This window comes from Pongo abelii, chromosome 8 (genome assembly GCF_028885655.2).
Source record: "Pongo abelii isolate AG06213 chromosome 8, NHGRI_mPonAbe1-v2.0_pri, whole genome shotgun sequence".
NCBI classification, from domain to species: Eukaryota; Metazoa; Chordata; class Mammalia; order Primates; family Hominidae; genus Pongo; species Pongo abelii.
Window position 1 is genome coordinate 54,753,637 of NC_071993.2, and position 24,086 is coordinate 54,777,722.

A 24,086-nucleotide genomic window follows, 5' to 3' on the forward strand; every position below is an offset into this window, starting at 1 on the left:
AAAATGTTTTTAACCATTGAGAAAATTAAATAGGAAAAAAACATTTTTTCAGGGGCCACAAGATAAAGAACTTCATATTTTATAATAAATCGTCACTGAAGTGACACAGGTACTGACTGGAACAACCACAGGACAGGCAGAGGCTGTCAGCCACCAGGGTACAGTGCCAGAGTGACTCACTTCAGGTGGTAGAAATATGCATGCAAATAGCGTTCAAGTAGATTCCAAATGTTGTATACTTAATGGGGATTTTCTATTCAAAAATAGACTTTGAAACTTCTAAGAGCTATCAAAAATTTGCAATCCTCAGCATCCCGTAGCATACCTGTAGTCCTCAAAGACAGACCAGAGGCCTTGGCACACTGCGTGCAAAGGAAAAATTAAAACACGGGAAGAAGTTTCAAAACTTTTCAGGCTCCACTCAACCTAAACCACACTCTCAACCTCCATCTCCCACCTCCAACTTTGCTCTCAACATTAATGGAGTCTCCAAATTAAGAAAACTTTACCCAGAAGCAAAGCGTAGCCCTTTAGACCAATGTCTGTTCATGGGGATATGTGGAGGTCCAGGCAAGGAATGGTAGGGAAGAAATGGCCTCCTGAGGACCTCCCAGAATCCCTTGGCAGACTTCTTCCAAATATCCTGCAATGCATCAGAATGCAGGTTAACAAACAGACAGGCTGTGAGAATGTTTGGTCAGGAGAAAGCCACATGACCCATGACCCATTGCTCCTTTAAATAGCCAACAAATCAAAGGAAAATGAAGTGCAAGTTATTTATCAACTGAGCTACACTCACATAAGTAGAAATCTTCCTGGTTTCTCTCCACTGAAACCGTAAAGTTGCAATTCTGCTGTTGTTTTTCACTTCATATACTATGACACCCTTGGCACAGATCCCCAGGGCCATCTCCTCTTCCGGCCTCCTCTTCTCTGAGAATACTTGGTGAACCAGCACACCATATTCTGGGAGCTGCTGAGTGACCTGGAGCAGAAAAAGGCTGATTTAGAAAAGACAGGCACATAGTTTAAAATAATGGGCCTCACACCATTCACTCCATGCAAAACACATTGATAGGTGTTCTGAAAAGAAAGAGTAGGATTGTCATGTAAGTTTAGGAAACACTGGGTCGAACAGATTTATTTGGTATGTACAGAATTTCTCTGCACCTCTGATATGACAGAATTTTCCTTTTTTTTTTTTCTTTGTAACCCAAGGAATACTTTTCTCATGGAATACCTAAAACAGTACTTAGAACACGGTTATTATGAAAATAACACAGTACAATAATAATACTCTGAATAAGTTTTTTAGAATTCATACTCTTCTGGGACATCTCAAGGTAAAAGATTTCTTTTCCTGGTTGTATCAGAGTCTATAATATTTTCTGTTCCAACCCCTTTACATGACAGAAAAACTGAGGCTAAGGCACAGAAAGCGACCTTCCAGATCACCAGTGTTAGTTGTGAACCACCCTGCAGAGAAAATGACCATTCATTTTGGCGCTCCTCACCATGTAGCAATGCCTTCATGGGGGTCCCCATAGCCCAAGGTCTTGCCTCTGTTTACCAGGTTAGGAGAATAAATTTTGCCAGCGGCCATAGGTCAGTGCAGCTGGGGACTGCATTAGGCCACCAATTTCTTAAGAGACCAGAGTATAAAATGAACACAAATGTTTCTACATCTGAATGGTGTCACTTTCCCACCCTGGGCTTTCCCACCTTCATCTTCACCAGGAAGACGCCAGTCCCCATCAGAAGGTTGATGTGTCTCTGGGACCCACAGCAAGGACCTCTTGCTCCATGCATTTGAAGCCCTCTCAGAAGGGTTGTATTGCTGAAATCTGGTATCCCATTCCTACCCCCAACCAGAAAGCACCATGTCCTATCCAATCTCTCTCACTCCCAGGCAAGGTCACAAAAACAGGGACAAATTATGGCTTTTGAGAGCTCCTCTCTCAGGCTCCTTGCCCATTCACCATTGATGAAGTCCATGCAGACAGCTTATGCTGCCTGCAGACTCCACAACTCTTCACACAGGGTTCAGATTACATTTCTGAACCCTAAGCCTCCTTCGTTTAACTTTGGAGAGACCCTGTCATCATCATCATCATCATCATCCTCATCATCATCATCATCATCATCAGTATCCTCATCATCATACAAATCAATATTTATTGAGCGCTGGTGCTGAAATATCCAGTGGCCAGACTGGGCATGTAATTAAAGTTTAACAAAGCAGGGCCACCGCAAGATAATTAGGTAGATGCTTTTAAAGAATTCGGCATGATATTTCTTTTAAAAATTAAGCATTAATAAGTAGTCATCATTAGGATAAAGATGCCTTTGCTAGACTTACACTTCTTTAATTGTTTAGTATTAGTTTATATTTTAATTTATTGTTTAACTATACAAAGAGAGATATTATGCTTTTCAGTTCTTTGGGCCTCAAGATTCCTACTGGTAAAGCACCATGCTAAGCCTCTCCCAGCATAATTTCATTATTATTTAATCTTCAGAACAATCACAGAGATAGTGAAGCTATCCTTTTTCTAAGTGATCTGTCCAAGTTCCTGCTTTGGAGCCAGGAATGGAAATATGGAAAGATGAGCCTGTTTGTTCCTGAGTCTTCACTCTTAACAACTGAAATACAGGGAATCCAAAAGGCCTGGAAACATAGGCGAATATACTTAATGTTGTCAATGGCATCTTCAATCTGTAAAACAATAAAATAATGATGTCTACCTTCATTCGCTGTCTGCTAGGGAGTCTCCTAGGATGCTTCTCCTGGCCCCCTTTGCATTGCTATTGCTGGGTGTCCTTTCAGAGGGTCATTTCCTCTCCATGTGCTTTGGGCCATCTTACTACAAGGCCTGTCCTCCTTACAACAGGTAGCAAAGTTGAGATGGGACCAAGCCCTCCTGGCTGCCAGCCACAGAGCACCCTTGCTGCATTGAACATTCTTCAAAACAAATGGATTGTTATTTCTGAATATTCATCAAGGGGTTCAGAATTCATCTTCTCTGACCTTATAATTCCACCTGTGGGTATCTACCCTAAGAAAATATGCTGAATAATCAGGACAACCCCTTCTCATAATGCTGTTCAGTACAGTTTTGTGGGGTGATTTGGGGAAACCAGCTCCCGGCAGTAAACGATTTCCTAAAAACAGTACTGTCTTAAAATTGATTATCAGGCAGCCTTTACAAAGGATATTTATAAAGCATTTGTAATTATCAGGAGAGTGCATTTGTTGTAGTGCTAAGTGGAAGAAACTACAGGATACAATCGGTATGATTTCAATAGCAAGAAAAAAATATTTTAATAATATATTACAACCCGCAGCTATGTGGGAAAATGGCTCCATGGTTGAAGAAGTTAGAAAAACACTGAATTCACCTTAAACAGGTTATTCTGAGATTAATAAGCTAATATAGTTGTGAATCTACAGACAGACTATGGTATTCAGCGCTCCCCAAACTGGACTTTTGCCCAGTCTGTGGCTGGTACAAGATGCTGAACTGTCAGAGTTAGTCATCAGTGAACTGGGGACCAAGAGGTAGCCTCCCAATAATGGTTTTCTCCTTTTTCTAATGAAAAACAAGAGCCATGAGGAGCTATAATTAAATAATCCAGTGATTGCTTGTAGAGTAGTAACTGGCCTCTGTGATGGGCTCTGAGGATCCACAGCCCTCCAGGCATTTATAGCCTGGTAGAAGGGATGGAAAATGTCCGGAAATGACTGCAGCGCGAGGTGTCTTAGCAATATATATCACCAATGTTCAAAATGTTTATTACCTTCCACCCTGTAATTCCACTCATGAGATTCTATCCCTAAGGAATGAAGCAGAAATACAGCTAAGATTTATATGGAAAAGACGCTAATCTCAGTATTGTTTTAAATAGTCCCATATTGGAAACTATTTATATGTTAAACAATAGAGCATCGAGAGAAAAAATTAAGGTACAACATATGTTAATTCAAAAGAAGTTTTCAAATGTTTAGATTTATGGGATTATATGCATACATAAAAGTGCATATATAATATAAAGCTAATTTTAAATATATATGCATATACATATATATATGAAAGCACAGAACAAAGAGAGAAGGATGAATATACCTAAATGTAACTGTGCTATCTCCAGGCGGCAGAATTATGAGGAAATGTTTACTTTTATAATCAGGGAGGGGGAGAAAACCTTTAACAAACCCTCACCTTAATGAGAGGCTCCCAGTGTGCTCTGGGGATGATGACAAAGCCCTGTCTAGTTTATCTCTCTGTACCACAGGCAGGCAACACCAGCATTAACAACCCCAACCAGTCTACCAAGGGAAACTGCAAAAGCAAGAGTGCTCCTTGAAACCGATAAAGATTACATGTAAATGAAATCAAACCTGTTCAGTGCTTTCTGTGAATGGGGAAAAAAATGGTTTCCTGTATTTTTGCTTCTGAGCCTAGTAGTTTCTTTTACAATCATTTTTCATCATTCAACCAGGAAGCGAGGGACCCCGACAGTGAGCTCAGCACTCAAAGTCAGGGTCTGGGCAGAGGCCAGAAGGTAACGTTCATCCTGCAGACATCTGCCGCAGGGTTGGGTCCTTGGCCTCTAGACTGGATTCTGCAGTTCTGTGGCTCTGTGACCACTCATTATCAGATGGCTTTGAAGTCCCCACTGGTCCCTCATCAAGGGAATGCTTCATCCCCTTGACAGGGAACAGGTGTGCAGCCCGGACTATGGAGTGCCTTGATCATGCTTCGCCAGTGCTTCTCAAATGAAACGCCTGCAGGCTACACTATGTTAGATACAGGGATAGTTCTGCAAAATGACCGGCTGAAAAGCAAAGGCCCAACCTCATGTTGGCTGTTCTGTTTTCAAGTACCCATCTCAATTAAGGGCAAGAAAACACAGACAGAATATTTCTACCTGACTTCTGTACAGAGAAATGTACAAATCTCCTAGCTTCCTTTTAAAACTGCTCCCCCAATCAAATGGCCCAGCTTGTATCCCATCCTGGGGAAGCTGCGAGTGTCCTCGCACTTATCCCCCAGCTGTATCTGCACAGGCAGAGTAGCCACACTCTCCTTGGTCCCCACATCTTGACATAGAGTAGCTGGTATTGTTCTTGTTCCATTGAGTGTGTATTGAGTTGTGTGTCTGTGGGTAGACCGCAATCCTCCCCACAAGACGTGGAGCTTCCTGGGGACAAAGAGCACGTACTTTTTGTCTCCATTTTCCAGTGCCTGGCCCACAGCAAGGGGAGATTGTGGAGTAGCAAAGACTATTCATCATTGTGTGTGCCCACATGGGGAGACCGCAGTGTCACTGTTTTTGCCCCGCTGGTGAAGAGACGACGGGCCCAAGCTGCACCCCTGTGCACAGGCCACAGCAGCTGTGCTGTGTTGAGGACTGCTGTCTGCAGGGCTGCAAACTTGGGGTCTTGCAACGGCTTTTCGCTGGCTCAAGCGCTGATCTTGTACTTCTGTTGTCCTATGTGTCAACTATAAGAAATGTGGTCTCCCTGCTTGGAGGAAAGTGTCTGGAATGCTGATCTAAGATTTGTCCGGGCACAGTGGCTCCTGCCTGTAGTCCCAGCACTTTGGGAGGCCAAGGCAGGTGGATCACCTGAGGTCAGGAGTTCGAGACCAGCCTGGCCAACATGGGGAAACCCTGTCTCTACTAAAACACAAAAACTAGCTGGGCATGGTGGCAGGCGCCTGTAATCCCAGAGTGAGACTCCGTCTCAAAAAATAAATAAATAAAATAAAAAATAAGGAAAAGCCCTACCACACCCACCCCAGCTCACTAAATCCTACCCTCTTTGGGGTCATTTTCAATGCCAGCTGCTTCCAGAAGCCTCTCCTTGCCCCTTCCTGCCTCCTAGAGCTCCACCCTTGCTCATGCCTCATTGTGGGTCTGTACACACCTGGGCCCCTTGAGAAGGCTCTGGAGGGGATTGCTGTCTGCATTCCCTTGAAGACCAACACCTCTCTCCAGGTCAGGAAGGCCTTACCCTCAAGAACTCCAGCTCAGCAACCTCTCCCCACAGTGCAGAGCTGAGCCGGTGCATCTCTGAGACTTCGACTTGGACCTGTAGAGCGGTCATCCTCTCGATCAGACTCGCTGGGATGTAATCTTCAACGTGAAAGTATGGCTTACTCTCCATCTGCTGGAAGTAAGATGCAGAGGGGAAGGGCACAATCAAGACACTGGCCGGGGCACTCTGAGAGGAATGAAAACATTATCTGTAGTCACAATTCCAGGAGGGCTCCAGAAAAAGACACTTCCTCAAGGTGCCCACCTGGGATATTATTGTCTACTATATTAGAAACAGGGCCAAACCCTAGGACATGAACAGAAAAGAGAGAGTAAAGGAGCTGTTTTTGAGCCCCTTTTTATGCCAGGTAGTTCACAGAACACATAAGCCTCTTCTGATTCTCACAGGAATACTCTGAAGATGGCATTGTCATTGCCATTGCCAAGACAAGGCAAGGAGAGAGGTCACTCAACAGGGTGAAGCTCACACCACTTGGAAGTGACAGAAACAAGATTTGTTCAACCCAAACCCTCACACTTTCCATGATGCCACACCTTCCCAAAAGGCACAGCAAAACCCTGGCCCTAAAACTCTTCTATTTTTTTTTTTATTTCATTTAGCATTTCTGTCTACATGCACTCCCAGAACATTGTCTCTTCTCACCAAGGAGGTCTTAGCTTTGGCATCATTGCTGCACATGAAGGTGTTCAAGGAATAGACCCCTGGAAAAGGGGAGACTGGATACCCCCCAGCCCACCTTCATCAAGTCTGTTCTTTGGGAGACTGAGGCTGCATCCCCCTAGGAGAGGGTGGCAGGTGGAATCACTCACTGCTTGATGGTGAGTTCCCTGAACACAGACTCTAGGGCAGGGAAAAGTCTGCAGAAGTCCATGCAGGAGTGATCTTGAGGTCCACTATACAGAATGAGGAATGCAGGATCAGGCAGAGGGAGAAGCTGACCCTGCCTTTGTATTCCCAGATCAACATGTCCTGGTCTCAGGATGCCCTTGCCAGCCTAACCCTGGGCAAGCCATTTCCCTCCAGTTGAGGGCAGTTACTCATGAAGAAGGCAGGTGGGAGCTGGGAGAATCTGGCCTCATTGGGGCTGGGGGTGAATGAGTTGGCCTGAGTGGGGGATCTGAAGGGAAGAGCACAGTGTCCACCACCTCCCACACTCCTGATGTAGCATGTCCCCATGTGGCCATGGACCAAGAATCCTCAGGTTGGTGCTGGCCCATGCTGGTTTTGAGCTCAGCTCCACCACAAACGGAGAGACATTGTTCAGCAGGCTAGTGCATAAAAAAGCATTTAGAATGCTCTTAGCAGGGCCAAATTACAGAACACTGGCAACACCATGCTGGTGAGGATGTGGAACAACAGGAACTCTCAGTCGTTGCTGGTGGGATTGCAAAATGGTACAGCCATTTTAGAATACAGTTTGGTTGTTTTTCATAAAACTAAACATACGCTTACCATGTGATCGAGCAATTTGCTCCTTGATAATTACCAAAAGGAGTTGAGAACTTATGTCCATACAAAAACCTGCACACAGATGTTTATAACAGCCTTATTCATAATTGCCAAAACTTGGAAGCAAATGATGTCCCTCAGTGGGTGAATGGATAAATAAACTGTTACATCCAGACAATGAAATATTGTTCAGTACAAAAAAAAAAATGAGCTGTCAAGCCATGAAAAGACATGGAAGAGTCTGAAATGCATATTACTAGGTGAAAGAAGTAGGTCTGTAAAGGCTACATACTGTATGATCATAACTATACGATATTCTGGAAAATGCAAACTATGGAAGTATAAAAAGATCAGGGGTTTGGAGGCAGGGAGAAATAAAGAAGTGGAGCACGGAGGATTTTTAGGGCCATGAAATTACTCTGTAAGATACTTGAAAGTTGGTTATACAAATTGACTAATTCTTGTCATATTCAACTAAATCAGAGTCCAGGAGCCAGGAAGAAAATGAACTCGGGGCACATAACACCTGCTCCAAGAATTAAAATTTTTCCATAAGCCCAACTACTGAAAGGACTTGCTGTAACCCTAAGACCAGTTTTACCTAGTAGCTGCTGAAAAGACCTGCTGGGACTCTCAGACTTGTTTTACCTCCCACTGTCACTCACCAATCAGTTTTCAGTTCCCAAAAGTTTCTCAAGTGCTGATGAGTTTTCCTTCAAAACTATAACATTTTTATTCCTAATAAAAATCCCAACCTTTTCTTTATTGGTGAGACACACCAAAGACCACCCAGTCTGTGAGTATATCCCAAACTGCAATTCTTGCTTCCCCAATAAATTGTTTTAAATTTAGAGATTCATCTCCATATTTTATTTGACTTCGACAATAGCGTACTGGTGGATACATGTCTTTATACATTTGTCAAAACCCATAGAATGTACAACATCAAGAGTGAACCTCAGTGTAAACTATGAGCTCTCAGTGGTAATGGTGTGTCAATGTAGGTTCATTGATTGTAACAAATGTACATTCTGGTGCAGGATTTTTATGGTGTCTGTAGGAGAAGGCTGTGCATGTAGAGGGGCAGGGGATATATGAAAAATCCCTGTATTTTCAATTCAAATTTACTGTGAATCTAAAACTGCTCCAAACATTAAAGTCTATTAAAACATTTTTTTAAAAGTGTTTAGGATCTTTGATCCAGGATCCTTCTGGTAGGAATATATCCAAGAGAAAAGTCCATATGGGACTGAAAAAGATCTGGGGTCAAGTACACTTATTTTTATGGCATTTATAAAACAGAAAAATCAGATGCAATTTAAATGATAATAATAGTAGTTATCCCTTACATGGTGCTACTGGGTGAATACCCCACAATACAAGAATGAAGAAGTGAAGGAAGACTGGGAGGGCATGGCAGGCTTCACTCCAGAGGATCACTAGGAAGGCCACCGGAGGACATGTACCATTCAGTGAGAAAGAAGAAGGCAAATCGAATGTGGTAAAGTTCACAACTGTGTAAAAACCCCCGCATGTGATCAAGGCAGGGAGAGAATGCACCCAGAGGAAAGTTATTCTGCTGTGATGATGTGATTAAGGAGATTTATTTTTATACTAAATTGTCTTTGTCTCTCTTTTTAAAATGCAAATGTAATCATGTTGCTTCCCTGCTTAAAATTCTTCAGGGGCTCCCAATCTTTCACAACAGTGGTTTCCAAATTATTTTTTTTCAGCACCAGAACCATTTACCAAACAAAATATAAACCCCTTAGGAGGCCACACTAAGTTCCCAGATACAACAGGTGGCCCCCACCCAGCTTCACAGCCACCGAGGCTCAGGCAGCGGACAGGCCAGACTTCTCCTCTTGCCCATTCAGTGACACAGAGAGGGGCTCTCCTCTCTGAGGCCTCACTCAATGACCTTAGAAGTGTCCATTGCAGCACCTGGCATATAGCAAAGCAATGTGAAGTGAGCCCTGGTTGCGCTCTTTCTAGCTTACCTAACCTCACAGAGTCACAACTTTCTCAATGGCAAATGTAAATAGCACCAGCTTTTCAGGGTTGATGTAAGAATTCAATGGTGCCAAGCCCAGAGCAGGCCTTCCATAAATTAAGACTGAGTAAGTGGTTGTATAAATGAATGGGTTTGTGTAAACTTGTTGGCCTTTACATACATGAGAAAGGAAAAAGGTGTGCCTCTGGGGACCACATGGGGGCAGCAGAGAGCACCTCAGAAATGTCCTTAGGGCACTAGACAGGTTAAGGTTTGGCAGGATCTGGGTATGGGGAAGCAGAAGGAGAATGAGATGACACTGAGCCAGAAGCAGGGTGAGATCAGTCAGAAACTGGACGGGCACAAGAAAGCACCATAATGGAGTGTTGGTGCTGGTCCATTTTATGTGTCGACTTGGCCATGGGGTGCCCAGATATTTGGTCAAATATTCTGGGTGTGACTGTGAGGGTGTTTTTGGACATGACTGACACTTAAATCCATAGACTGAGTAAAGCAGATGGCCCTCCCTAAAGTGAGTGGACCTCATCCAATCTGTTGAAGGACTGAATTAAACAAAAAGACTGACCCTCCTGTAGAGAAGCAGCTCCTCTCTGCCTGACTCTCTTCATGCCAGTTCTTCTCTTGCCTTTGGATTCAGGCTTGGACTGCAACTGCACCATTGGCCCTCCCGGGTTTACACCCTGCTAACTACACAGCTTGAGGCTTCTCAGCTTACATAAACACATGAGCCAATGCCTTCTAATACATCTCTAGATAGATAGACAGAAAGACATATAGACGACAGATAGATAATAGACAGATACATAGGCAGATGATAGATACATAGATGATAGATGGATAGATAGATGATAGATAGATAGATAGATAGACAGACAGACAGATAGATAGATAGATAGACAGATAGATAGATAGATGATAGATATTTTATCAGTTCTGTTTCTCTAGAGAACCTAGACTATTATAGGCTCATAGAGGCAGGTCTGGGCCCCTGGAATCCTGGGGCAAGAGACTCTGCTGGACTGACTCCAGGTCTGAGTAAGAGACTATTACTCAAACTCCCACCTGCCTCCAGTGGATCTGGCCTGCCGTCCCCAACAACTCTAAGTGCTAGAGTTAAACTCAGGTTTGACATCCTGTATCTGAATCTACAGACTGAAGGTTAGCGGTTGTGTCATTTTATATTAGAGCACTATAATGCTGGAGGAGGTAGAAGGAAAGCTTGCAAGCAGCAGTTGTCACATGCTAGATACCACACATACATTGCCACCTTTCACCCTTACAGCAGCTTTGCAAGAGATTGATGATTATTTTCCATTTTGCAGATGAAAAAGCCAAGGCTCAGAGAGAAAACATGCCAAGGCCATACAGCTACTGAACCAGAGGCCACAGCAAGAATGTCAGCTGATTCACTGGGACACTCCTGGCTTAGAGCACCCTCCTCCCAGGACTCCCCAATGCAGCACCACCCAAAGCTGGCCTAGGCATGAAAAGGGCCCCAGGCCTGGCTACAGAGGGCAGGAAAGAGTTCAACGGTAAGCAGTGACAGGGCTTGTCAAAAGGGCAGGGAGGAGGTTAAGGGGACCAGGCCAGCTCTGAGACACTGCCTCCCTGGGGCAGTGTCAGAGGCAGAAAGTGAAGTTCCAGTCCCCATGGACCAGGGTAGTCCCAGGAGAGGGGACAGATGGGAATTGAACTACAGTCCCCTGACAAGCCAGCTGCTGATGTTCTGATGGATGACTGTTATCTGTAGTGTCTTCCAGTCTGGCAATTTCAACTCCATTCATTCACAGCTCTTGCACAAACTCCCTGTGCTTCAAGCACTGCTTTGCTGCTAGAGAAATGGCTACACAAAACAGACAAAAACACCCTTACCCTCAGGTGTTTTCTATGCTAATGATCAATAAAATGAATTCATCGTCCCACATGATGATAAACGCTGTGAACAAAAACCCAGCAGGGTGAGGGAATACACAGGGACTTTGAAGACCCCAGGACACAGCAGCGACTCCTGAAGCTGTACTGCGAGGAAAGCAAGACAATGTTGGGAGAGTCTGAGAAGTGTTTTTCAAATCGCAGTCTGTAACCCATTGGTGAGCTATAAGTCAATTTAGGGGCCCATAATCAGCATTTTTAAAATGAATGAAAATATAATAGGAGATATCAATGTGCATTGCACATTGAAAGGATGCTCCTTATTTCCTGAGGTTTTTGCTTCAGTTCTGTTCTATATACATGTGTGCATGATGGGTTTTAATGCCCATTTATCCATGGGACATGGCAAAAAAATGTTACAACCCACTGTTCTCCCTGTTTTAACTGTTGGGCTTGTCCCTGCTCTTTAATCCAGTTACAGAACCAAGGTAGGCAAGTTATAACCGAGGTTACTCACAGCCCTCCCTCTCTATCCCACATACCCTATGAAGAATAAGACACAGAACTCTGCGAAGGTGTCCACACCCAGTGGTGGCTACTGCTTCTCTTTCTCAGACTCAGGGTGTATTAATCTACTAGGGTTGCCATAACAAATACTAACTAGGGTGCTTAAACAATAGAAGTTCATTTTCTCATAGTTCTGAGGACTGGAAGTCCAAGACCAAGGCTTCTGCAGGTTTGGTTTCTCCCAAGGCCTCTCTCCTTGGCTTGCAGAAAGCCGCCTTCTCCCTGTTTCCTTACCTGGCCTTTCCTCTGTACTTGTGCCTCCTTGGTGTTTCTTTGTGTGTCCAAATTTCTTCTTCTTATAAGGGCACCAGTCAGATTGGATTAGGGCCCACCCTAACAGCCTCATCTCAAATTAATCGCCTCTTTAAAGGCCCTAACTCCAAATACTGTTAATTAGGGGTTCTACATATGAATTTGGGGGCTCAAGACTCAGCCTATAACACAAGGCCAGACCCCGATGATGTAGCAGACTAGAACTTTAGGTAAACATGGCTCCTTTGTTCACCAATGATGTAGCATCTCTGACCACTAAGTGCCCACTGGTGGTGGACATGTATTTCTGGCCACATGTGACTATTCACCTTCTTTTTGAAGGAGGAAATGGGAAACCATTCTCCCTCCCTCTCAGTCTATGCACTTTGCAGTGTGAACTCTATCCCTGCCTCCTAGGGTGACCATGGGGTTAGACTCAAGTCTAACCAATCAAAGCATGACATCTCCCTACACAATGATTGGCTTCAGGTGGGCACATGACTCTATCAGCACCAATGGGACAGAAGCCAAGGATTTCCATGCCATTTCCAAGGAAGAGACTCTCTCTCTTGCACAGGGCTGGAACCTGGAGAGTGGAATTGGAAAGCCATGAAAGGCAAATGTGATAGAGGAGAGCACAGCTCAGAGACACAAGAAGCCCAAGTCCTGCTGACATCATGTGAGTTCCTATCACCCAGGCTCCGAGATAAGAGTGATTGGGCTGGAAGCTTGTCACAGGGATGCTGGGAGGCTGAGAAAGAACCAGAACCCTTCAGTTTTACAAGCCAATAAATGACATGTTTTATTCAAGCCAGCCTGAGCTTGATTTTCTATCACTTCTAATCAACAGAATGCTGTCCAATCACCTGTACTGGCCAAAGGTATGGGAGGATGCTAAAAAGGACCCAGAGGGTCCACTTGTGGGGCCAGGAACTCTAGGGGGTTGGTACTGGCCTTGAAAGGTATATAAGGTTGAGACGGATGTGCAGACATTATGGGAAAGGGCATTCAAAGGCCCAGTAACATGCCAGTTCTTAGGATCTCAAGGATTTAAAGGTCCTTTTGAAGATTTCTGGGGCAGAAGGGTGGAGTGCATGTGGTTAGCATTTCTTTCTTTCTTTTTTTTTTTTAGTAGTGAATTCCTCCTTCACCCAGTCCTCTTGAAGAAGACCATCTTTTCTCCAAGCTAAGCATTCCCCAGTGGCACCCAGCTTTTGTCACATGACAGTGGTGAGTGCTCTCCAAGGTAAAACCCAGCGTGCTGGCTGGGAGGTCACCAGGGAAGAGATTGGTGGAAACTTCCCCTCCCTTGCTCCTCCTCTCTGCTCCTACTGATGCACCCAGAGATGGACTCCACATTCAGATGTCATGTCACACTGCTGGGTCACACTGCTTGGTCTCTGTTGAGGTCTGTTCCCAAGCCTTTCCCTTCATCCAGAACATGAGCAAGAGATGGGGGAAGTGCTTCATAAACCCCGACAGCAAAATTACACTGCTGTCTGTAACAGCTCAAGTGGTTGGTTTCTCCTTCCTGCCTTGTGTCCCCATTTTAAATCATAATTAGGTAGGTAAATACATTAGCATAATCCTTCCCTACTAATAGGCATCTGAAAATTAAATAACAAGTTATTAACACTATTAACTCCCTGAGGATTATAACAGAGGACTATCATAGGCAGTTAAATCAAAGAAACTTGCATATGATTCTGCTGCAGGGGCAAGGGCTTGGCCAACAAGATTAGAATTGCCATTTGAGAAGAGTGTATCCCAGAAAAATCAGTATTGGCCTTGGAGTAACACATCTGGGCTCAAATTTAGACTTTACAATGTACTAGCCACATGAACTTCAGATCACTCTTCTAGAAAATTGAGTGACAATATCAACTCTATGATATTGTCACACCAACTTACAATGTTGCTGTGAGAGCTAATTGAGTTAACATATATCGACAATGTCTAGGTAAATGCCAGGTACACAGTGATCTTTTAATAAAGGTTGGCTATTACTATTCAAAGCAAGACTAAGCAAAAAGAACAAATCTGGAGACATTACATTACCTGACTTCAAACTACACTATAAGGCCATAGTCACCAGAACAGCATGGTACTGGTATAAAAATAGGCATATAGACCAATGGAACAAAATAGAAATCCCAGAAATAAAGCCAAATACTTACAGTCAATTGATTTTTGACAGAGCAAACAAAAACATAAAGTGGGGAAAGGACACCCTATTCAACAAATGGCGCTGGGATAATTGGCTAGCCACACGCAGAAGAATGAAACTGGATCTTCATCTCTCACCTTATACAAAAATCAACTCAAGATGGATCAAACACTTAAATCTAAAACCTGAAACCATAACAATTTGAGAAGATAACATCAGAAAAACCCTTCTGGATATTGGCTTAGGCAAAGACTTCACGACCAAGAATCCAAAAGCAAATGTAACAAAAACAAAGATAAATAGATGGGTCTTAATTAAACTAAAAAGCTTCTGCACAGCAAAAGAAGCAATCAGCAGAGTAAAAACACAACCCACAGAATAGGAGAAAATCTTTGCAATCTATACATCCAACAAAGGACTAATATCCAGAACCTATAAAGAGCTCAAACAAATCAGCAAGAAAAAAGCAAACAATTTCATCAGAAAGTAGACTAAGGACATGAATAGACAATTCTCAAAAGAAGATACACAAATGGTCAACAAACACATGAAAAAATGCTCCACATCACTAATGATCAACGAAATGCAAATCAAAACCATAATGTGATACCACCTCACTCCTCCAAGAATGGCCATAACCAAAAAATCAAAAAATGATAGATGTTGGCATGGATGTGGTAAAAAGGGAACACTTCTATACTGCTGGTGGGAATGTAAGCTAGTACAACCACTATGGAAAGCAGTATGGAGAGTCCTTAAAGAACTAAAAGTAGAACTACCATTTGAACCAGCAATGCCACTACTGAGTATCTACCCAGAGGAAAAGAAGTCATTATACATAAAAGATACTTGCACATGCATGTTTATAGCAGCACAGTTCCCAGTTGCAAAAATATTGAACCAGCCCAAATGCCCATCAATCAATGAGTGGTATATGTATATATATACCACAATTTCTTTATCCACTCATTCCATAAAAAGGAATGACATAATGGCATTCACAGCAACCTAGGTGGAATCAGAGACCATTATTCTAAGTGAAGTAACTCAGGAATGGGAAACCAAACATCATATGTTCTCACTCATAAGTGGGAGCTCAGCTATGAGAATACAAAAACACAAGAATGATACAATGGACTTTGGGGAATTGGGGAAAGGGTTGGGAGGATGAGGGATAAAAGACTACATGTTGGGTGCAGTGTACACTGCTCAGGTGATGAATGCACCAAAATTTCAGTAATCACCACTAAAAAACTTATTCATATAACCAAACACCACCTGTTCTCCAAAAGCCTATTGAAATAAAATAAATAAATAAATATAAACAAATTTTAAAAATAAAGGTTGGCTATTACTATTCATGATGGTGATTTTGATAGGAATTCAATAAATGAGTAAATTACTGTCTTTAGGAGGTACCTATTAGACTAGAACTATATTACTGAGCATAAACTGGATTTATTCATCTTTGTGCCTCTCAGAGCCTAGCAAAGAGTGCTCAGTGAATGCTTTCTGGATGAATACGTGGATGGGTGTGTGGGTGGCTGGGTGGGTAGATGGATGGATAGGTAGATGGATGGGTAGATGAGTGGGTGAGTGGATGGATGGATGGATGGATGGATGGATGTATGGATGGATGGATGGGTGGATAGATCGATGGATAGATGAATAGGTAGGTGGGTGGGTGGGTGGATGGACGGATGGATGGATGGATGGATGGATGGTTGGATGGATGGATGGATGGATAGATGGATGGATATATGAATAGGTAGGTGAGTGGATGGATGGATGGATGGATGGATGGATGGATGGATGGATGGATGGATGGATGGATGGATGGAAGGATAGACAGGTGAATAGGTAGATGAGTGGATGGATGAATCAATGAATAGGTGGATTGACAGATGGATGGATGGATGGATGGATGGATGGATGGATGGATGGATGGATGGATAAATGTAGTTTACTCCAATCTAGCTGGTAGATGCTAACAATACTCAAAGCAGAGTCTCCACATTACTAACACATGCCCTCATCCTGTAACTGTTTTTCCAGTGACCCCACACAAAGGCCCCTGGTGTTCACCCCTACCTCCTTAGGGTAATTGCCAAATTCAGCCTGCAAGGCAAGGACCCCCAGCTGCAGCAGCATCTCTTCATTGCAGTACAGCCTCTCCTCCAGGATATCTTTCCGAAGCTGCAGGTAAAACTGGTGCCTTGTCAGGCTGTGCCTAGAAAAGAAGTAGCAATAAAAAGGGCTGGGTTGCTAAGGGAAAGGGAGAATGTTAGCACCAGTGGGTTTTCTCAGTGTGGGAAGTTGGGAAAGTAGGGAAGATGATGCAACTCAATAGAATTCAGAGGCAATGCCAGCAAGACAAGTGTGGTCTCCTGCATTTATACCATGCCTCCTGCCCTTCGTTTAGGGCCACTCTATGCCAGTCACTTCACACAAACTTACAGAGATGTTTCTTGCTCTGGTTTGAGTGAGGAAGCTAATAATCAGTTCGGTGGTGTTTCTAATAAACAAAGAAATAAAGAAGCAGTGATCGAACTGCAAACCCATGTCTCTGTCCTTCAACCCTCATAACTGGGCTGCTGAGTTGTGTGTTGGGGGTTAGGGGGCATTTTAGGGTCACAGACAAAGAATTTTACCTTGAGTGGAGCGTGTCTGAAACAAAAGGGCATATTCTCATTCTGACCAGGGCCTGCATAAAAAAACTGATTTTCCTCCTTTGTTCTATCTTGATCAGAATCCAATCAACAGAAAACCAACCACAATAGCTATTGTTATTTGTATGTAATTTACAGTTTGCAAAGCACTTGTCAATCCATTACCTCTCCATCAGCCTGGACATACATAAATCCCTCAAGGAACAAATGAAGAGGTTTGCAGCACTCACTGGAGCAGCTCATAGTGGCTGACAAAGAACTTTATCCTCAGGAAGAGTGTGAAGGTATTCATGGAGGTCTTCTGAGGCTGCTCTCTCCAGCCTTCAGGAGCTATTTTGCACAATCTGGTTTCACTGTCCAGGAAAAAGAACTCTTTGCCTGAAATGGAAATAGAGCATGTGTGGAGGGAGAAGCAGTAGGGAATGCACCATCTCTCAGACTCATAGCCCTAAGCCCTACCCAAAGGGTCACACACGAGCTGGGTGAATGCAGGAGTGGGAGGTAAGTCTTTGCGTACCTGGTACCAAGGAACCTTTGTTGGGGTCGTGAGGTGTCAAGAAGGAGCAGACAAAGAGGAGAGGGTCAAATAAGGAAAACTCAGCACCAAGAGGAGAAAATACCATTAGTTATCTTATCTTACAAGATGTCGCCTAATATCTGCCTTCAGCTATCATCTCATGGGTATAAAATGGAAAACCAAGGAAAGGAGTTTGACTAAGTTTGTGCAATGTGCCAGAACCCTCCACCTCAGCTGGACAATCCCCCTCCTCCCCAGCTGTGGAATCCTACAGTCCAAATATGTGTGTCCTCCCAAATCCATATGTTGAAGCCCTAACACCCAATCTGATGGCATTAGGAGGTGGGGTGTTTAGGAGGTAACTATGTTTAGATGAGGTCATGTGTGTGGGGCCCCCATGATGGGATCAGCGTCCTTATAAGAGGAGGAAGACACCAGAGCTTCCTCTCTCAGCCATGTGAGGACACTGTGAAAAGGAGGCCTCTGAAAGCCAGAAAGAGGACCCCACCAGGAACAGAATCAGCTGGAAACCTGTTCTTGGACTTTCCAACCTCCAGAGCTGTGAGAAAGAAGTGTCTATTTTTGAGCCACCCCCTCTGTAGTATTTTGTTAGAGCAGCCTGAGCTGCCTAAGACATGGTGTAAGTGGAGTCAATTTGCCCTTTGACCCAAGTGGTTCCAGATTGAAAATTCCACCAACCCAAGCTCAAGACTTCAAATCCTGGCAAGTGTGTCCTCCAGTACCTCTGAGAGGGAGGCTGAATAAGCCTCAGCCACTGAAGGCCCCTCCCCCACCCCTCTGCTCTCTTCACAGCAAAGCTCAACCCCTCCAGTGCCCTCGGCCACTCCTGGGGACTGCTGCAGGTCTGCCCCTGCCCTGTTCTACCACACACTCAAAGTGGCTCCTCCTTCTCAGTGCTCCACCCTTTCAGCCCAAGGCATTCTCTAGCAGCTTACCTGGGCACAGGAGTCCTTCCCAGTTTTGGAAGGCAGAACTTTTAAACTGGTGACTTTTCTCCCAATGCATATGCATGCTGGGGTGGGGAGGGGGTGTCCAGGGTTTAAACAGCAGTCACCACACCGCACTCAGACTTCCATCCCCTCTGCCACCTGCCTCTGCCCTTGCTGCTGAATCTGATGCCCCACACTGGACTTACCCTTCCCTTAGGATGAGTTCTCCCCGAGAGATAGGCAGTTCCCCACCAAAGGTTGGTTGGTAAACCCTCCCAAGTTGGTCTATATCCAAACCCAAGAGGTAGTCACCTTTGAGTGATTTCCCCAAGATGACCCTAGCTAGGCAGGTGTAGAATTGTCCACGTGGGAGGGGCTCAGGATGGCTACCTGATTGGGTAGGAGATAAGTGGATTTGTGAGTGCAGGTGCACTCACAATGCAAGCACACTGGATTAGATTGCATTTTATAGATCAATAACAACATAATTCCTAAAGACACCTGTATTCACCCTTTACGAAAGGTCAAACAAATATCAATTGATCACATCAAAGTATATAACAGTTGTTCTTATTTGCGAGAGAGATCTTTAGAAGGTCTGATGAGAACTATGAGGATAAGAACATGCTCTCACCAGACCTGCTTGGTACAAAGAATAATTATATAAGTTCATGAGCTTCTCCTACTAGAAATGGGAAAATAGAGGAACACTGAGATATGACACCTAAGCCAGATGGGCTGGGAGAGAGAGGATTTCGCCAGAAGGCCAGTGTGATCCCAGCTCAGTCTCCACACAGTGGTTAAAGAAATCCAGCTGTGGCAACATGATATTTACAGTAATGGTGTGAAAGTTATCAATACCAAAATGAGGTCACTTATGTCTAACCCTAATAAAGTGCAACCAAAAGGCCACAAGGGAGGGGCACTCATGCATATGCCTATACCAAAAAATACCACAAGAAATGTTTTCCATACTGCAGCTTGCTGCATGAGTCACACAAGGATAGCCAGCAGCACAAGGACAGCCAGCCGCACAAGGACAGCTAGCCACTCACACAAGAACACTTGCCTGACACTCTGTCTCCACTGATGAACTGATGTCAACTCCTGCAATAAGCCCCTGGAAAAAATCATCTTTTTGTTTCAAAACAACTCACATGTACTTCTCTCTTTTGTCTTTAAAAGCTTCCCCTTCCCCCAGCCTCCTGGGATGCACCTGTAGTCCTCTAGAACATGCATATCCCGGATTGCAATCTCCTGCTAATTCCTGAATAAACTCTTTCTTTGGAAAGCCTGTCTCTCTTTGTTGTTATTTTAGGTTGGCAAAACCTGGTGTTAGAGATGTGGGATCCAAAAAGGACAAGCCTTTTCCCATATCAGTGACCGCAGAACACGTGCAGTGCCCACTGGAGCCCACTGTGCTCTCTGCTTCCAGGAATCATCTTTCTGCTGGTGCTAAGTTCTGTCTTTGATTTGAGCACCCTTGTTCTGGCTTGCTTTGACTTGATTCGAGATCTGGTTTTATAGGTCTGAAGGACATGGTCCTTCTTCTGAGTATTCTTTTGGTTTCACTTTTTTAGGGGATTTGGCATCCTTTCTGATGAGTACTCTTTTGGTGTTGGTTGTTTGTGCACAGAATTTAAATCGGCATCACATAGACTTTCCAAACATAATTCACCCCATGAATTTTTAAGCTTATGGACAAATTATACCAAAGATAATTTAGAGCTCCAATGGCCAGATGGAGATCATTTGAACTGCCCAAGCTTGTTTTTTCCTTAGAATTAAAATTAGAAGACTGCAGCTATAAGGTCAGTTTGAATGGGGCACATATTTCAATTGGCATCTTGAGGTTTCAAAACACATTCAGGACTCAAAAATGCCTTAATGTAAATATCTCAAAGCTAGCTTAGACTCATTTGTCTCCAGAACCTTCCCTCCCCTATCTACAATTTCTCCTCCTCTTTGTCTTCCTCTAGCTGAACTCCTCTTTTTTCCAAACTGCTCAGCTACTAATCCAATTCTTCTCTCCATGACTACCAAGTCATCTTTTAATACGTGAATCTTCTGGGGAAGTTCTAGATGGGTGGAATAAAGAAGTTAAAATATGCCATTTGGGCCTATCAGCTATTTAAGTAAAAGGCACTTTTAAGTGCACTTTTAAGAGCAGGTGCAAATTGGCCACTTTGACCTTTGTGTTATTTCTTAAAGAAGATGAAATTCCCAATGTGATAGTCATCCTCCCTCTCCTGGAAGGAAAGGCAACATCCTTATCTTCAAGGACAAGAAGTTTAGACACAGAATACCATACAGACCTTGTTGGAATAACTCTGATCTTTTAAGCCTCCTCATAATTTAGTCCCATTTTCACAATTAACTGTTCTTTGTCCAACCCAGTAACTAATTTGTTGGAGTCTTCGCCTTCTTATAGGGGCTCCCATGCCACATAAAACATTTATTATGCTTTTCTCCTGTTGATCTTTCTTATGTTAGTTTACTTCTCAGACACAGCTAGAGCCTGTGAGGATAAAGGAGAGAAGTGGAAATTTTCCATCCTTACAGTTTCTGGCAATGAGGATGGGACCCTAACAGGCTGGACACCCCACTCACTCCAGCCTATGGATGAGATGCTGAGAGGCCTGACAAAAGCCCGCAAAAGGTGGGGATTCTTTCCAAAGCCAGCTTTCCCAAATATCTATTGGTAGTGCCTGGCTAAGAGAAGAAGGTAAACATTTTTTCTTGTCCCTTCTTTTCTAAATTTGAATTGGCAGGAGAAAAACATTTGTTAAGGATGTTCTCTGAATTGTGACTCTTGTGAATTTGGTTCTAGGTTCTAACAGAAATAGCTCTTTTTTTTTTTTTTTAATCTCTGTCTTCTGTGTGATTTACCACAAGGATAAAAGTTACAATAAGACTCTCCTTTCATCTTGTTTTATGTCTCAAGAGCTCTGTAGCCAGTGAGGATATCTTCTCTAGTCTCCACCAGCCGGGTGGTGGAGACTGTCAGGTTTGCATCAGATGGCTAGCCAGCTGGCTAGGAGTCTGAAACATGAAGCGTCTCCTTGTCCAAGAGTGCCAGCTCCCAGGGGAATTTGTCTCAATTGTTTCAACCTCCACTACCTTGTTAACAAGTAGGGTCTTTGTTTTTTATCTTTGGGAGAGATGTTGGATCTCGAGGGGGGTACTGCATTTTTCACACTCTTTTTGTGGAAGCCTCTCACATCCATGGTTAAGACATAAAAGGCTTATTGGCTTTGAGTCACAATTGAAGTGGCTATACCTTTGGATATTTGGACTTTTGTATCTAAAAGTATTTTTAGAGAGCCCTCATCCTGAACAACTGTCCTATTGCTACATGCGAGAAGATTTGGCTTGAAGGAAGAAAACAAACACTTTTATAAATTAACTATTTTCTCAGAAAAACAGAACTAACCTAAATGTTTTTTGAGTTCAGGTGATCTGGTATAATTTTTGGTAAATATAGAAGCTAGTTTAAGTTTTTTGGTTCAATTAAAATAGTCATGTGTGGAGACTTGTCAACATTAAACATAATACAGACATACGACTTCTTCTATCCGGATTTATCAAGCAAAAGCATATGTATGTTTAAGATGGTAAAATTTTAAATGTAACCTAAGAATAAAACATACAGTAAAAATAAATTGCTTGATGTGCGACAAATCTGACAATGAAAAAAGAGAGTTAAAAAAAGCCATATGTTTTAACTTTTAGGTTCTTTGCTTCTGTGGTATTTTTTAATACTTGCCTGATTTACTAACAATAAAAATAACTTAAGATAATGACTACATTTGTTTAATGTCTAATGGAGTTTTCATAAACAATTCAAACATAATTGTTAAAACCAAGTGAATTAATAAATGTAAATATAAATGAAATAGAGTATAAGTAAGCTTTTCAACAATGATTATGGTTTATAAATCTACTTAAAATGGTTTACAAAATCTTTTTGGTTACTTAAAACATTAAAGTTACAGTAAGTTAAATGAAATGATGAATATTCATTTAATAGACCATTTCCAAATAAGATATTATGCTGAAACATTAGTTGTTGAACATAAGCTTAAGCTTATATAATTTTGTCTCCTCATTGTAGAGGAACAAAAGATATTTGGGTCTGTTAATTAAAATGCTCTATTCTACACTGAAAAAATGTGCTATGAGGGAGCATATATTTCTAGGTGTTATAAAATAATGTTTTCACAAATTTGTAAAAGGCGGTTTATGATTGCTTACTTTCTAGTTTTCTTGTTTTCACTAGAAATTAAAGTTACCAAGAGTTTTAAAATTCCAATTACTATACTTAATTCTGTATACAAAGTGTACAAAAATGTAAGATATGTTTGGGTGAGAAAAGTTAAAAGGAAGATATGAGAATGTGTTTTTATTTGTTGTTGTTTAAAAAAGTAATTTTCTCTAGTTGGAGGCTAGTTGAGGATTGCTTCAAAATGAATAAATAAAGAAAAAAGTGATATCAATGAAACTGAATAAGAACATTATAAATGGCTTGAGAAAATTGCAAAAGGTTTATGGAAGATGAATATTATGAAAGAAATTTTTGTGTGATCAAGATAATTAAAATTAGAAGAAAAGTATTTACTTATGTTTTTCTAAAACTTGAACCTTAATATCAAAATCATACTTGTGCAAAACTATTATTTTGTCTTCTCTGTTAATAAAATAAAGTTATATTGCAGTATTAGCCTCTGCTGTTAATATTGTTTTTCCTTAACGTTTTAGTAATTGGCCTAGAAAACAAAAATTTTGTGTTTTATCAAAATAGTTTCTTGTGCTCTGTGCTGTATTTTATTAGGTCTTTTATTACTTAAAAAAGTGATCTTCTCAATATTAAAAGAGCTAAGTTTTGACCATTATGTATTTGCCTTTTGAAGAATTTTAATTATCATTCTGGTTAAATGAATGACAATTATTTTACAGTGACTAGTGGTTCTATTTTGATCAAGGGTTTTAAACCTTTTGACAGTTTTGACAACTTCCCAAAATCAAATTCTAAATTGAGTCTTTTTGACCTTGAATTAACTTTGGGTCTTTCCAGCTGGGCCCTTGGAAGCAACAAAGGATATGTCCCTCACCTTGTAAAAGAGGTGTTAAACTAATTGGGTTTATTCAATATGTTAAAATTCATGGGAAACATTATCCAATAATAAGTGGTGCCAAATCTTTAAGTTATATTTACAAATGTAGTTTTGATATAAATGTTCCTAAAATTGTACAAAATTGCTAGAATTCCAATATGTCTTAGTATAATATTTGGTTATTATGTTAAAATGATATATGCCATAGAAACAATGAAATTTATCTGTAAATTGCTGGTTATAATAAACTCTCTTCATATTTTTAACCATGGCCATTCTAAGTCCTTATCATCCATGGAATGTTATGGTGTTGACACTTTTCTAAACGCATTTGCAATCAGCTACAGTCGAAAAATTGCTTTTTCTTCAAGGAGGTTCACAGAAAAGATGGAAAGAATTCTGACAAGTTACAGGTTTCTGATAACTTCAAGATCAAACCATTGGACTAAGGAAA

General features: G+C 42.2%; 1 protein-coding gene across 1 annotated transcript in view; it reads right to left on the reverse strand.

The window, feature by feature from the left end:
* FRMPD2 (FERM and PDZ domain containing 2) overlaps positions 1–24,086 on the reverse strand; it is a 95,048-nt gene that overhangs the window by 49,127 nt on the left and 21,835 nt on the right. The window contains exons 10-13 of the mRNA XM_063727554.1: positions 17,282–17,429; positions 16,474–16,612; positions 6,017–6,169; positions 800–985 (exon numbers count right to left, since the gene is read on the reverse strand). Coding sequence (XP_063583624.1) covers positions 800–985; positions 6,017–6,169; positions 16,474–16,612; positions 17,282–17,429 — 626 coding nt within the window. The remainder of the gene's footprint in view (positions 1–799; positions 986–6,016; positions 6,170–16,473; positions 16,613–17,281; positions 17,430–24,086) is intronic.